The 12,752-nt window shown below is 38.3% G+C and overlaps 2 protein-coding genes across 2 annotated transcripts; both read left to right on the top strand.

The window, feature by feature from the left end:
- The first annotated feature begins 2,014 nt into the window (after positions 1 to 2,014).
- Positions 2,015 to 3,716, top strand: LOC107795237 (5-epiaristolochene 1,3-dihydroxylase-like). The gene is made up of 2 exons (XM_016617832.2): positions 2,015 to 2,954; positions 3,077 to 3,716. Exons 1-2 carry the CDS (start codon positions 2,061 to 2,063, stop codon positions 3,698 to 3,700), a joined length of 1,518 nt encoding a protein of 505 aa, XP_016473318.1. The 5' UTR covers positions 2,015 to 2,060; the 3' UTR covers positions 3,701 to 3,716.
- A 2,358-nt stretch (positions 3,717 to 6,074) lies between these two features.
- Positions 6,075 to 6,812, top strand: LOC142168265 (uncharacterized). The gene has a single exon (XM_075228924.1). The coding sequence runs from the start codon at positions 6,075 to 6,077 to the stop codon at positions 6,810 to 6,812; it is 738 nt and encodes a 245-aa protein (XP_075085025.1).
- Positions 6,813 to 12,752: the final 5,940 nt, after the last annotated feature.

Below are 12,752 nucleotides of genomic sequence, written 5' to 3' on the forward strand. Positions count from 1 at the left end.
TTGATTGAATGGCCATTAATTGACTATGCATATTTATTATGTATTGCTTGTGAAAGAGTGCATATTTAGGTTGTTGTCGAACAACGTCACTCCCAAGATATATAAGAGATAAATACGGTGGGTTTAAAATCGGGATTAGAGATAACGAGGCTTTGACATGATCATAGTGAGCGGTGAAGAAATGTGAGCTAGCGTAATTCAAAAGAATATGACTAGTACATTATTGTAGTTGCTCGAGAGAGAATTACGATTAGTCGAGTGCTTATGATCAGTAGAGAATACTTATGCAAAATTGTAGGAGACGTAGCGGGAAGGATTTCGTTAATTGGAAAAATCATAACTCTAGGCTTTTTCAATCTTGTCTCCAACCCTTAGTATTCCTAGTTATTAATTTACTACTTTAATTTGTTATATAATTAGTTAGACATAAGAATCTTAATATTTATAATTAAGGAATTGTTCGAACTTGTCTTTTTTGTAATATTGAACAGTTATAGTGAAACCTTAGTTCTCTGTGGGATTCGACTCCAGACCTTTAGACCGGATTATATTTGCAGCGACCGCTTATCATTTTAAGGACTATAGTTGGGCGTGATCACACAACCTTTTTTGTAACAGGTCACAGACCAACAATTACAAGTTTTGGGTTGCATGTAATATTTGTAGAGGTTTGGTTTTATGTCCTCCTCCGACACTCTTTTGGTTATTTATATACATGGTAGGCACCAATGCCAAATACCCCATCACCACGGGCACTATAGCCTGGGTGAATGGCTTAAGTTATAAAAATTTATTACTAGGCATTCCGTTTGGACACTATTTAGCTTAAGTTGAAATTCGAAAATAAATAATACTTCGTAAAAATGTTGAAGTTACGAGAGTAAAAATCATTATTTCACTTGAACTAAGTTTAATATTTACTATTTAATAATATTCAAGAATTTTTTTTAATATTTCACAATTATTTTATTTAATTAAAACTTAAGTTTATAATTACAAATAATAACGACCAACCCATTATTTGAAGATACTGAATTTCAATATTTCCAAAATAATAAAAATATTATTTATGACCACACATTTAACTTTTAATATGTTTTGTTTTGCTTTTTGATATTTAACATGTACTTCTATTATTTATTACGTTTAACATGTCTTGTTTCGCTTTTCAAGATTCAAATAAATGTTTTAAGTACATATCTCGACCAATAAAATAAAATTCATCAAATTTCCATATACAATACTCCTACGAAATAAATAGTTCTCAATGTTAATTACTAAAACAAGTACTCCATCCGTTTCAATTTAGATGATACACTTTTCTTATTAGTTCGTTCAAAAAAGAATGACACATTTTTATGATTGAAAATAATTCAACTTTAAACTCTTCAATTTACTTATTTTAACCCTTAATGAGAAGCTTTTATAACCACACAAATGTCATGACCCCGTAAAATTTTTACCCCTTAAGCTTTTAAGACCACAAATTTCAAAAGTTTTTTTTTTCTTAAACTCTGTATTGAGTCAAACTAGCTCATCTAAATTGATATAGAGGGAGTAGATATTATTACATGTTACTAATTCAAATTTGTGTCAGTAGACCCGTGAAGGAAATAAAAAAGCTCTGATTATTTTAGATCTCTGGTTAGGAATTATACAACTCCAACCATCCCACAGTACATGTATATCTTAGTACATACAAACAAAACTAAGTTGTCTCTCCACTTTCACTTTCTAAGGAACACAAGACTAAGTTTATTTGTTAATACTTATAATACTATCAAATTTCAGCCGCCAAAGTCTTTCTGGGCCATACCCCACACATTACTAGGAATTTTCCCGACTAATAATTAGCACATCATTGTTGTTCTTTGAGTCAGCTGAATTATTTTGATTAGGAATAATTAATGGTCAACAGGAAAGTAAACAAAGTCTGCTCTAATCATATGTAACAAAAGTTGCAGAAATTATTATATTGCCAAAGTTACAAATGCCTATAAAAGACCATACGCAACTAGACTTTGAAGAATCATCTAATAATCCTCCATTTATCTCCGAAAATGCAATTCTTCAGCTTGGTTTCCATTTTCCTATTCCTATCTTTCCTATTTTTGTTGAGGAAATGGAAGAACTCTAATAGCCAAAGCAAAAAATTGCCACCAGGTCCATGGAAAATACCAATACTAGGAAGTATGCTTCATATGATTGGTGGAGAACCACACCATGTCCTTAGAGATTTAGCCAAAAAATATGGACCACTTATGCACCTTCAGTTAGGTGAAATTTCTGCAGTTGTGGTTACTTCTAGGGAGATGGCAAAAGAAGTACTAAAAACTCATGACATGGTTTTTGCATCTAGGCCTAAAATTGTAGCCATGGACATTATCTGTTATAACCAGTCCGACATTGCCTTTAGCCCTTATGGCGACCAGTGGAGACAAATGCGTAAAATTTGTGTCATGGAACTTCTCAATGCAAAGAATGTTCGGTCCTTCAGCTCGATCAGACGTGATGAAGTCGTTCGTCTCATTGACTCTATCCGGTCAGATTCTTCTTCTGGTGAGCTAGTTAATTTTACGCAGAGGATCATTTGGTTTGCAAGCTCCATGACGTGTAGATCAGCATTTGGGCAAGTACTCAAGGGGCAAGATATATTTGCAAAAAAGATCAGAGAAGTAATAGGATTAGCAGAAGGCTTTGATGTGGTAGACATCTTCCCTTCATACAAGTTTCTTCATGTTCTCAGTGGAATGAAGCGTAAACTTCTGAATGCCCACCTTAAGGTAGATGCCATTGTTGAGGATGTCATCAACGAGCACAAGAAAAATCTTGCAGCTGGCAAGAGTAATGGTGCATTAGGAGGTGAAGATCTAATTGATGTCCTACTAAGACTTAAGAATGATACAAGTCTTCAATTTCCCATCACCAACAACAATATCAAAGCTGTTATTGTTGTAAGTACTATTGAATACTATATATGCTTATACTTACTCCCATATCCATTGCCATAGCTAAAAGATTTTCAAAATCCTATCACAAATAAGAAAATAATAGCTTTGCCATTATTAATTTACAGGACATGTTTGCTGCCGGAACGGAAACTTCATCAACAACAACTGTATGGGCTATGGCTGAAATGATGAAGAATCCAAGTGTATTCACCAAAGCTCAAGCAGAAGTGCGAGAAGCCTTTAGGGACAAAGTATCTTTTGATGAAAACGATGTGGAGGAGCTGAAATACTTAAAGTTAGTCATTAAAGAAACTTTGAGACTTCATCCACCCTCTCCACTTTTGGTCCCAAGAGAATGCAGGGAAGACACAGATATAAACGGCTACACTATTCCTGCGAAGACCAAAGTTATGGTTAATGTTTGGGCATTGGGAAGAGATCCAAAATATTGGGATGACGCCGAAAGCTTTAAGCCAGAGAGATTTGAGCAATGCTCTATGGATTTTTTTGGTAATAATTTTGAGTTTCTTCCCTTTGGTGGTGGACGGAGAATTTGTCCTGGAATGTCATTTGGTTTAGCTAATCTTTACTTGCCATTGGCCCAATTGCTGTATCACTTCGACTGGAAACTCCCAACTGGAATCAAGCCAAGAGACTTGGACTTGACTGAATTATCTGGAATAACTATTGCTAGAAAGGGTGACCTTTACTTAAATGCCACTCCTTATCGACCGTCGAGACTAATTTAGCATTGTGCAACCTTCACTCGTCGTTGTCTTCCGATGCTCCTACACATAAAACAACATAATTTAGTTCAAACGTCGCACAATTAACCACTAAACTAACAACGTGTAAGGTGAGTAAGGTGAGTAATGTACTAAAAGATATAGTATTTTGGCCTAACATCACTAAGAAACAACTCACTCTAAAGGCCAACTATGATAATAAACTTCTATGGATTATCATAGTCTGGAATTAATGGTCTATGGGAGACTTCAACTCCATTATGATAAATGATGAGAAAAAAGGAGGTACACCATAAAACTTGAGCAAAAGCTTTGATTTTATCGTTTGTTTGGAAAACTGTGGGATGTCCGAACTTGGATTCACCGGAAATCCATTCACCTAGTGCAATGGGTGGGGAAAAGGGAGAATCATGATTTGAGCTAAACGGATTGAGAATCATGATTTGAAGGTTCCTATAGATTTCGTATGATGGTTTTGGACTTGTACTTATGTTCGGTCTAGCACCTGGGGCTCAATCCCTCCTTTCTTTCCCCCGCCTCCGGACACCTTGGAATAGATTTGATTGCAAGGAGGGTGCGGAACAAACACATTGGTTTGACTGCTGGGATTTCATTGGGATGCATCGGCGAAAAATGGAACTATCGAATCATGAGTGACTCGCTTTGTCACGATGGGGAGAATTGCAATAGTCCGTTAATCTTTTCCCTTTCAGTCATATAACATGTCATAGATGGACTAAATTGCATTTCTGCATGTTTACTCGTATATACTTGTTTTTATATAGAAAAACCAAATTAATACATAAAACAAGAATCTGCGGAAATCATGATCAAGGCAGCTGGGAACAAAACAGACAAGCGAATGCCTAAGCAACGAAAATAATTCCAAAAATATCAAAACAGTACTTGAAAGCAACTTAAAGGAGAAGAGAACACTCTTAAGCTTCCTCGCAACCCCAATCCCGTTAAATTTGGGGCTAATTCTTGTCAACAGAAGAATCCATTGCAGATATTTTATGTTGTGAGATAGGCTCATTCCAACAACCTATCTGGGACTGCCTTTGGGTGCTAAGCACAAATCAACTGAAATCTGGAATGGAGTGGTGGAGAAATTTGAAAAGAAGCTTGCTACATGGCAAATGCAATATTTATCCATGGGGAGCAGACACACACTCATCAACAGTGTACTAGACAGTATCCCTACTTATCTTATGTCTCTTTTTCCCATCCCCTCAAAGGTACATCCCCTCAAAGGTATAGAAGAAACTGGACAGAATCAGAAGGAACTTTTTATGGGAAGGCAATAGCGAATCACACAAGTTTCATTTAGTGAAATGGGGGATAGTGACATTGCCTAAAACTCTTGGAGGCCTGGGCATCAAAAACATTGCCACACACAACATATGCCTACTCATGAAATGGCTATGGATATATGTGCAAGAGGAACAGTCAACTTGGAAGAAAGTGGTGAATGCAAAACACGGGATCCAGAGTAACTGGTGTACAAAAGTCTCTAGGGCGGCGCATGCGGTTGGACCTTGGAAATACATAATCAAACTATGGGGGGAGTTCAGCCAGAATAGCAGATTTCAAATCGGTAATGGGGCTAATGTTAAGTTTTGGAAAGACAAGTGGCTAGGGGATTCAACTCTACAAAATGACTTTCCAAACCTCTATCAAATAGCAAGTAGACCTGATTCAACTGTCTCTCAGAATAGAGCAGACAATTCTTGGTTTCCAATCCATAGAAGAAATGTGCAAGACTGGGAATTGCGTGAATTACTTAGCCTTCCAGAACAATTGGAGAAATGTATGGTCCATGAACAGCTTACAGATAAACTCATATGGGGAACAAGTACTAAAGGAATATACACAGTGAAAGCAGGATACCTAAACAATATTTGTTGGATTTTGCATCTGTTACTGCTGCTGTTTTCTAGAATAATTAGTTGATTAGTTTTAGGAGGTGTCTGCTAGAAGATTTAAAATTTTAATTATAGTAAGAGTTTAGTAATTTAGTTATAGGAGGAGTCTACTACTTTATTTATTTGGCTATTTAAAGCCCTATGATTAATAAAAGTTTAGAGACAGTTTTTCAATCCTATTTTCAACCTTCTTGCTGCTTGCATATTTTTTCTAAAATCCATAATAGTGGTATCAGAGCCTCCATTGATCTTGACGGATCGCTGAATTCGCTGAAAAATAACCAATTTCAACCACTTTTAAACCATACGTATTTTTACCCATACCGATTTTTAACCAAATATTTAACAATGGCAAGCAGCGGTCTCTCTTTGAATACCCCACAAACTTTCACTGGTGAAAACTATCAAATTTAGTCAGTAAAAATGAAATCTTATCTTGAAGCTTATGATCTATGGGAAGTTGTAATGGAATACAACCAATTCCTGCAAATCCTACCCTTGCCCAAATCAAAGCTCATTCAGATGAGAAAACCAAAAAATACAAAGCCAAAACTATAATTCAAAATTCAGTTGTAGGTTCAATCTTCTCTAAAATTATTGCATGTGAGACAACAAAAGAAGCTTGGAAAACACTCAAACAGGAGTATCAAGGAAGTGAACGAGGCAGACAAAATCAGATTTTAAATTTGAAAAGAGATTTTGAATCTCTTAGAATGCAAGATGACGAGACTATGGCTAAGTATTCTGACCGGATTTCTTTAATTATCAATAAAATCAGGTTACTTGGCGAGGATTTCAAAGATGACAAGATAGTTGAAAAAATTCTTGTGACAATTCCTGAGAGATTTGAATCCAAAATTTCCTCTCTCGAAGAGTCTAAAGATCTCTCTACCATCTCTGTTGCAGAATTAATAAGTGCTATTCAAGCACAAGAGCAAAGAAGGGCCTTCAGACAAGACAAAGTTACTGAGGATATTTTTTATGCGAAACACCAAAAAGAAAAAGTCGATTATCCTTATTGCAAATATTGCAAAAAGAAAACACACTTAGAAAATTTTTGTTGGTGGAGACCTGATGCGTTATGTGAAAATTGCAAACAAAAAGGTCATGTTACAAAAGTGTACAAGTTCAAAGATGCTCATGCACAAGCACTAATAGCAGAAGAAGGAATTGAGGATGACCTTCTTTAGGCTGCAGCAACAGAAACAAGGAGGAGTATTGGATTTTGCATCTGTTACTGCTACTGTTTTCTAGAATAATTAGTTGTTTAGTTTTAGGAGGAGTCTGCTAAAAGATTCAGAATTTTAATTATAGTAAGAGTTTAGTACTTTAGTTGTAGGAGGAGTCTACTACTTTATTTATTTGGCTATTTAAAGCCCTATGATTAATAAAATTTTAGAGATAATTTTTCAATCCTATTTTCAACCTTCTTGCTGCTTGCATATTTTTTTAAAAATCCATAACAATATTAGCCAAAATGAAATGGTGGACAGTTGGCCTTAGAAGCTCATCTGGAAATGTTACTAATTGAGATATGGTAGACGTGCAACGCGCGTACCCTAAGACTAGTACAAAAGAAAAAGAAAAGATAAAATTAATGAGTGATAATTTGAAAATATCAATTCAATGTAAGAATATTTTTGTCATGAAAAAAATTAATTTTTTGCTTCTGTTTCTTGGAAGAAGCTAGAATTTCTAGCTTATCCCCAAAAGCAGAAAACTACTTCTACTGCTGGTCAAATTTTTTTTTTCTTGGCCAAATACCTCAATTCTTTTTTAATTTTTTTTTTGACCCCAAAAAAGTACTTTTGGCCTCCCCAAAAGCTTGGCCAAATAGACTCTTAAATATTAACATATTGATTTAACAGAAAAGGGTCAAATTGTAATGACCCAACCGGTTATTTTAACTTTTAGAACCCTGTTTTCCTAAATAAATCTCCCCATATGTGCTTTTATAAAATTATGAATTGCGAGGATGGTTGGTTCGGAATTTGAAAGTGTTCGGGTTGAAATCGGAACACTTGGTTCCTTAAGTTGGCCTTAAAATGCTAAATTTGACTTCGGTCAACATTTTGAGAAAACGACCCCGGAATAGAATTTTTATGATTCCAACAGCTCCGTATGGTGATTTTGGACTTAGGAGTGTGATCGAAATTTTATTTGGAAGTCCGTAGTGAACTTAGGCTTGAAATGACTAAAATAGGAATTTAAGTTTGGAAGTAGGACCGGGGAGTTGACTTTTTGATATCGGGGTCGGAATCCAGTTCTAAAAATTTTCATAGCTCCGTTATGTCATTTATGACCAATCGGACTTGACTTGATAGGTTTCGGCATCGAATGTAGAAGTTGGAAAGCTGCTGCAAATTTTCTTCTGCTTAGCAATCGAGCCCAAAAACCGAAGGCTAGAAATCAAGCCGAGAAATCGAGCTAAGGATCAAAGGCAAAGCTCGAGGGCCATGATCGAAGAAAGCTCGAGGGCAATAATCGAAGGTAGGCTCGAGGGCCATGATCGAAGGCCCAGGATCGAGGGCTATGACCGAGGCCAGTGATCGAAGGCCCAGGATCGAGACCCAGGATCGAGGGCCATAAAGATCGATGCCATGATCGATGCCCAAGATCGATGGCTGCCTCGGCAGTTTTATAAAACTGGGGATTTCGTCCCAATTGCCATTTTTGACGAATTTGAGCTTGAGCAGAAGCAATTTTTGACAGATTTTCAAGGGAAAATATTTGGGTAAGTGATTCTAACTCTGATTTGGTCAATATATATGAATATATCATTGTTTTTACCATTTAATTAGTGTATTGAGATGGAAATTTGAGAAAATTTTAGAAATCTCATAGAAACGAATTTTTGAGATTTCAGTGTCGATTCATAGTCGGAATTGAGTGAAACTGGTATGGTTGGACTCATAATTGAATGGGCTGTGTGGATTTCATAACTTTTGCCGGATTCCGAGACATGGGCCCCACGGGCGATTTTTGAGCTAATTTCGGATTTTATTGAAAAATATAGTATTTTCTTATGAAATTGATTCCTATAATTTTTGTTGACTCTATCGAATTATTTTGGCTAGATTCGAGCCATTCAGAGTTGGATAATCGAGGAAAATGCCTACTAGTGAATTAAATTGGAGCAAGTCGAGGTAAGTGACTTGTCTAACCTTGTGTGGGGGAAATTTCCCCTAGGATTGCTATTGAAGTGATAAATTCAAATGTGTTGAAAGTAGTATACACGAGGTGACGAGTGTGTACACGGGCTAAATGTGAAAGATTATGTCTTTAAATTGTGTAGATCGCTGTTGCATATTAATTAAATAATTTTACCTTGTTATATTCTTTATCATTGATTTAAATGTTTATATTTTAAATTTGCTTGACCTTTTCCTGCTAATTATTTTACCTGTTTAGTTGAAACTTGGTTTCTTTTATTCTGTGCATTATTGGAAGGTTGATTTTCTTTTAAATTAAATATTATTAATATGAATTATTTGATATTTTAAATTTGGAATTGAAGCAACGTACAAAAGTTTTGAAATACTATTTTGTTGGGTTGTTTATTCCTGAATATTTTTGTGAGATTTTGTACTCATTGTGATGGAGCCGTGAGCTATTTATTGTGGAAAAATATTATTATTGAATTATTTTGGCATGAACCGTGAGCTCTTTATTATGGAAAAATATTATTGTTGATTTATTTTGGCAATTGAAATATGTGGGCACTTGAGATGCAAATTGTGATATATTGTGATATTGATATGCATGCGGTGGTATAAGGTCTGGGTATTGAAATGCATGCGGTGAGATAAGGGTGACTTGCTATGCGTGGCTAGTAGGGGAAACTACTAGAAGTCATGCGGTGTGATAAGGATGGCTAAAATGCGGGATGCTATTTCGGAAAAAAATATTTTCTTTAAAATAAATTGTGAAGGCTCCCGCGGTGGTATAAGAAAATGAGATATTGTGAATTTATTTATGATTTGGGACTACGAGGCGGTATCTCGGGAATGCCCTTGCGGATATTGATTTATGGCCGCAGTTGCCTTTGATTATTGTTGTGATTTTCTTAAAGTTGAAAAGAATTTTGTTTTGCTTCCACGAGGTATTAATTGCCATTATTTGGTGTAATTAAATGGTGAAATACTACTTGATTTATTTTCATTGTCATTTTATCTTATTATATTGTTAAACATTTTACCATGTTATTATTTATTTTCCAGTAGGGCCTGACCTGACCTCACCGTATTCTTCGTACTACCGATGTAGCGGAGTCGAGTAGGGTTTCTTTTACTACATTCCAGCTTAGAGGAGCAGCCTATCAGTGGTGGCGTGCTTATGAGTTGGGTAGTCCGACTGAGGCAGCTTCACTTACATGGACTCAATTCTCGGACATGTTCTTGAGAGAGTATGTTCCTTAGAGTCTCAGGGACGCATAACTTTCAGCAGTTGCGCCAGGGTGCTATGACTGTGTCAGAGTATGCAGTTCGCTTTAGTGATTTGGACCGACATGCACCATGGTTGCCACGGTTCGAGAGAGGGTTCGTCAGTTTATCGAGGGACTCCACCCCAGTATTAGGCTTAGCATGGACCGGGATTTGGAGATAGATAATTTTTACCAGCATGTTGTGAGTATTGCTAGGATATTGGAGTGTATGCTTGCTCGGGAGAGAGAGGAGAGGAAGGCCAAGAGGTCTCAAGAGTTTGGCACTTATAGTGGTACTCGTGCCCCAACTGCAGTTCGACATGGTAGGGGTTATGTGATTCGCCCCGTTCATTTAGCTCTTCCAGCCGCCAGTGCTATTCCGGCCCCTTCTAGGCCCCAGGAGCCTTATTATGCACCACCAGTATCTAGTGCACCTCCTGCACGGGGTGTTTTTAGCAGTCAATCCAACAGACCTGGCCCGAGCCAGTCGCAACAACCACGCCATCCGAGAGCTTGTTTTGAGTGTGGCAACACTTGCCATATGGTGAGGGATCGCCCCAGACTTAGGAGGGGTACACCTCCACAGACTTCTCAGCCACCGCGTGTTGTACCGGGTCCGCGGGCTATGATTACAGCACCAGCTACCGCCCCACCTGCTCAGCCAGCTTGAGGTAGAGGTCGGGGAGGTCGAGGTCGCCCTAGAGGGGGAGGCCAGGCAAGATATTATGCTCTTCCTGCTCGTACAGATGTAGTTTCTTCTGACTCTGTCATTACAGGTATTGTTCCGGTCTGTCATAGAGATGCGTCAGTTTTATTTGACCCAGGCTCCACTTATTCCTATGTGTCCTCTTATTTTGCTCCGTATTTGGGCGTAGTCCGTGATTCTTTGAGTTCTCTTGTTTACGTGTCTACACCTGTGGGAGATTCTATTGTTGTTGACCATGTGTATCGGTCGTGTTTGATTGTTCTTAGTGGTTTTGAGACCATAACCGATTTATTATTGCTCAGCATGGTAGACTTTGATCTTATTTTGGGCATGGATTGGTGGTTGCCCTATTATGCTATTCTTGATTGTCATGCCAAAACTGTGACGCTGGCTATGCCAGGATTACCGCGATTAGAGTGGAGAGGTACCTTAGAGTATACTCCCTGCAGAGTTATTTCATTTCTTAAAGCTCAACGAATGGTTGAGAAGGGATGTGACGTGTATGTAGCTTATGCGAGAGATGTCAGTATTGATACCCCTACAGTTGAGTCAGTCCCAGTAGTGAGAGATTTTCCAGATGTATTTCCAGCTGATCTTTCGGGCATGTCGCCCGACAGAGATATTGACTTTGGCATTGATTTGTTGCCGGGCAATCACCCTCTCTCTATTCCTCTATATCGTATGGCTCCTCCTGAGTTGTAGGAGAAGTTACATGAGTTGCTTGATAAGGGCTTCATTTGGCCAGTGTGTCACCTTGGGGTGCTCCTATATTATTTGTGAAGAAGAAGGATGGTTTTATGCGGATGTGTATTGATTACTACCAGTTGAACAAAGTCACAGTGAAGAACAGGTATCCATTGCCTCGTATTGATGACCTATTTGATCAGTTACAGGGTGCCAGAGTGTTTTCCAATATTGACTTACGTTCAGGCTATCATCAGTTGAAGATTCGGGATCCAGATATCCCGAAGACTGCTTTCAGGACTCGGTATGGTTACTACGAGTTTCTTATGATATCATTTGGACTGACCAACGCCCCAGCAACATTTATGCACTTGATGCACAGTGTGTTCCAACCCTATCTCGACTCATTCGTCATTTTGTTTATTGACGACATTCTGGTGTACTCCCAGACTCAGGAGGATCATGAGCAGCACCTGATGACTGTGCTTCATACCCTAAGAGAAAAGAGGTTATGTGCAAAATTTTCATAGTGTGAGTTTTGGCTAGACTCAGTGGCATTTTTGGGTCATGTAGTATCGAGTTATGGGATCAAGGTGGATCCGAAGAAGGTTAAAGCAGTGCAGAGTTGGCCCAGACCGTCCTCAGCTGGAGATCCGAAGTTTTCTTGGTTTGGCGGGGTATTACCATCGATTTGTAGAGGGCTTCTCATTTATTGCAGCACCAATGACCAGGCTGACCCAGAAGGGTGCTCCGTTCAGGTGGACAGAGGAGTGCGAGGAGAGCTTTCAGAAGCTCAAGACAACTTTGACTATAGCCCTAATATTGGTATTGCCTACAGGTTTGGGGTCTTATACTGTATATTGTGATGCGTTACGGATTGGTCTCGCCGCGATGTTGATGTAGGACGGTAGGGTGATAGCCTACACATCCAGACAGTTGAAGGTTCATGAAAAGAACTATCCTGTCCACGACCTTGAGTTAGCAGCTATTGTTCATGCCTTGAAGATTTGGCGACACTATTTGTACCGTGTCCCTTGTGAGATCTACACCGATCACTGGAGTTTGTAGCATCTGTTCAAACAGAAGGATCTTAACTTGTATCAGCGAGGTGGTTGGAGCTGCTTAAGGATTATGATATCACCATTTTGTACCATCCCGGGAAGGCCAATGTGGTGGCTGATGCTTTGAGTCATTGGGCGGTGAGTTTGGGGAGCTTAGTCTATCTACCAGCAGCAGAGAGGCCCAGGGTGTTGGATGTTCAAGCCTTAGCCAGCCAGTTTGTGAGATTGGATATCCCTGAGCCGAGTCGAGTATTGG

This window comes from Nicotiana tabacum, chromosome 13 (assembly GCF_000715075.1).
Source record: "Nicotiana tabacum cultivar K326 chromosome 13, ASM71507v2, whole genome shotgun sequence".
Lineage (NCBI taxonomy): Eukaryota > Viridiplantae > Streptophyta > Magnoliopsida > Solanales > Solanaceae > Nicotiana > Nicotiana tabacum.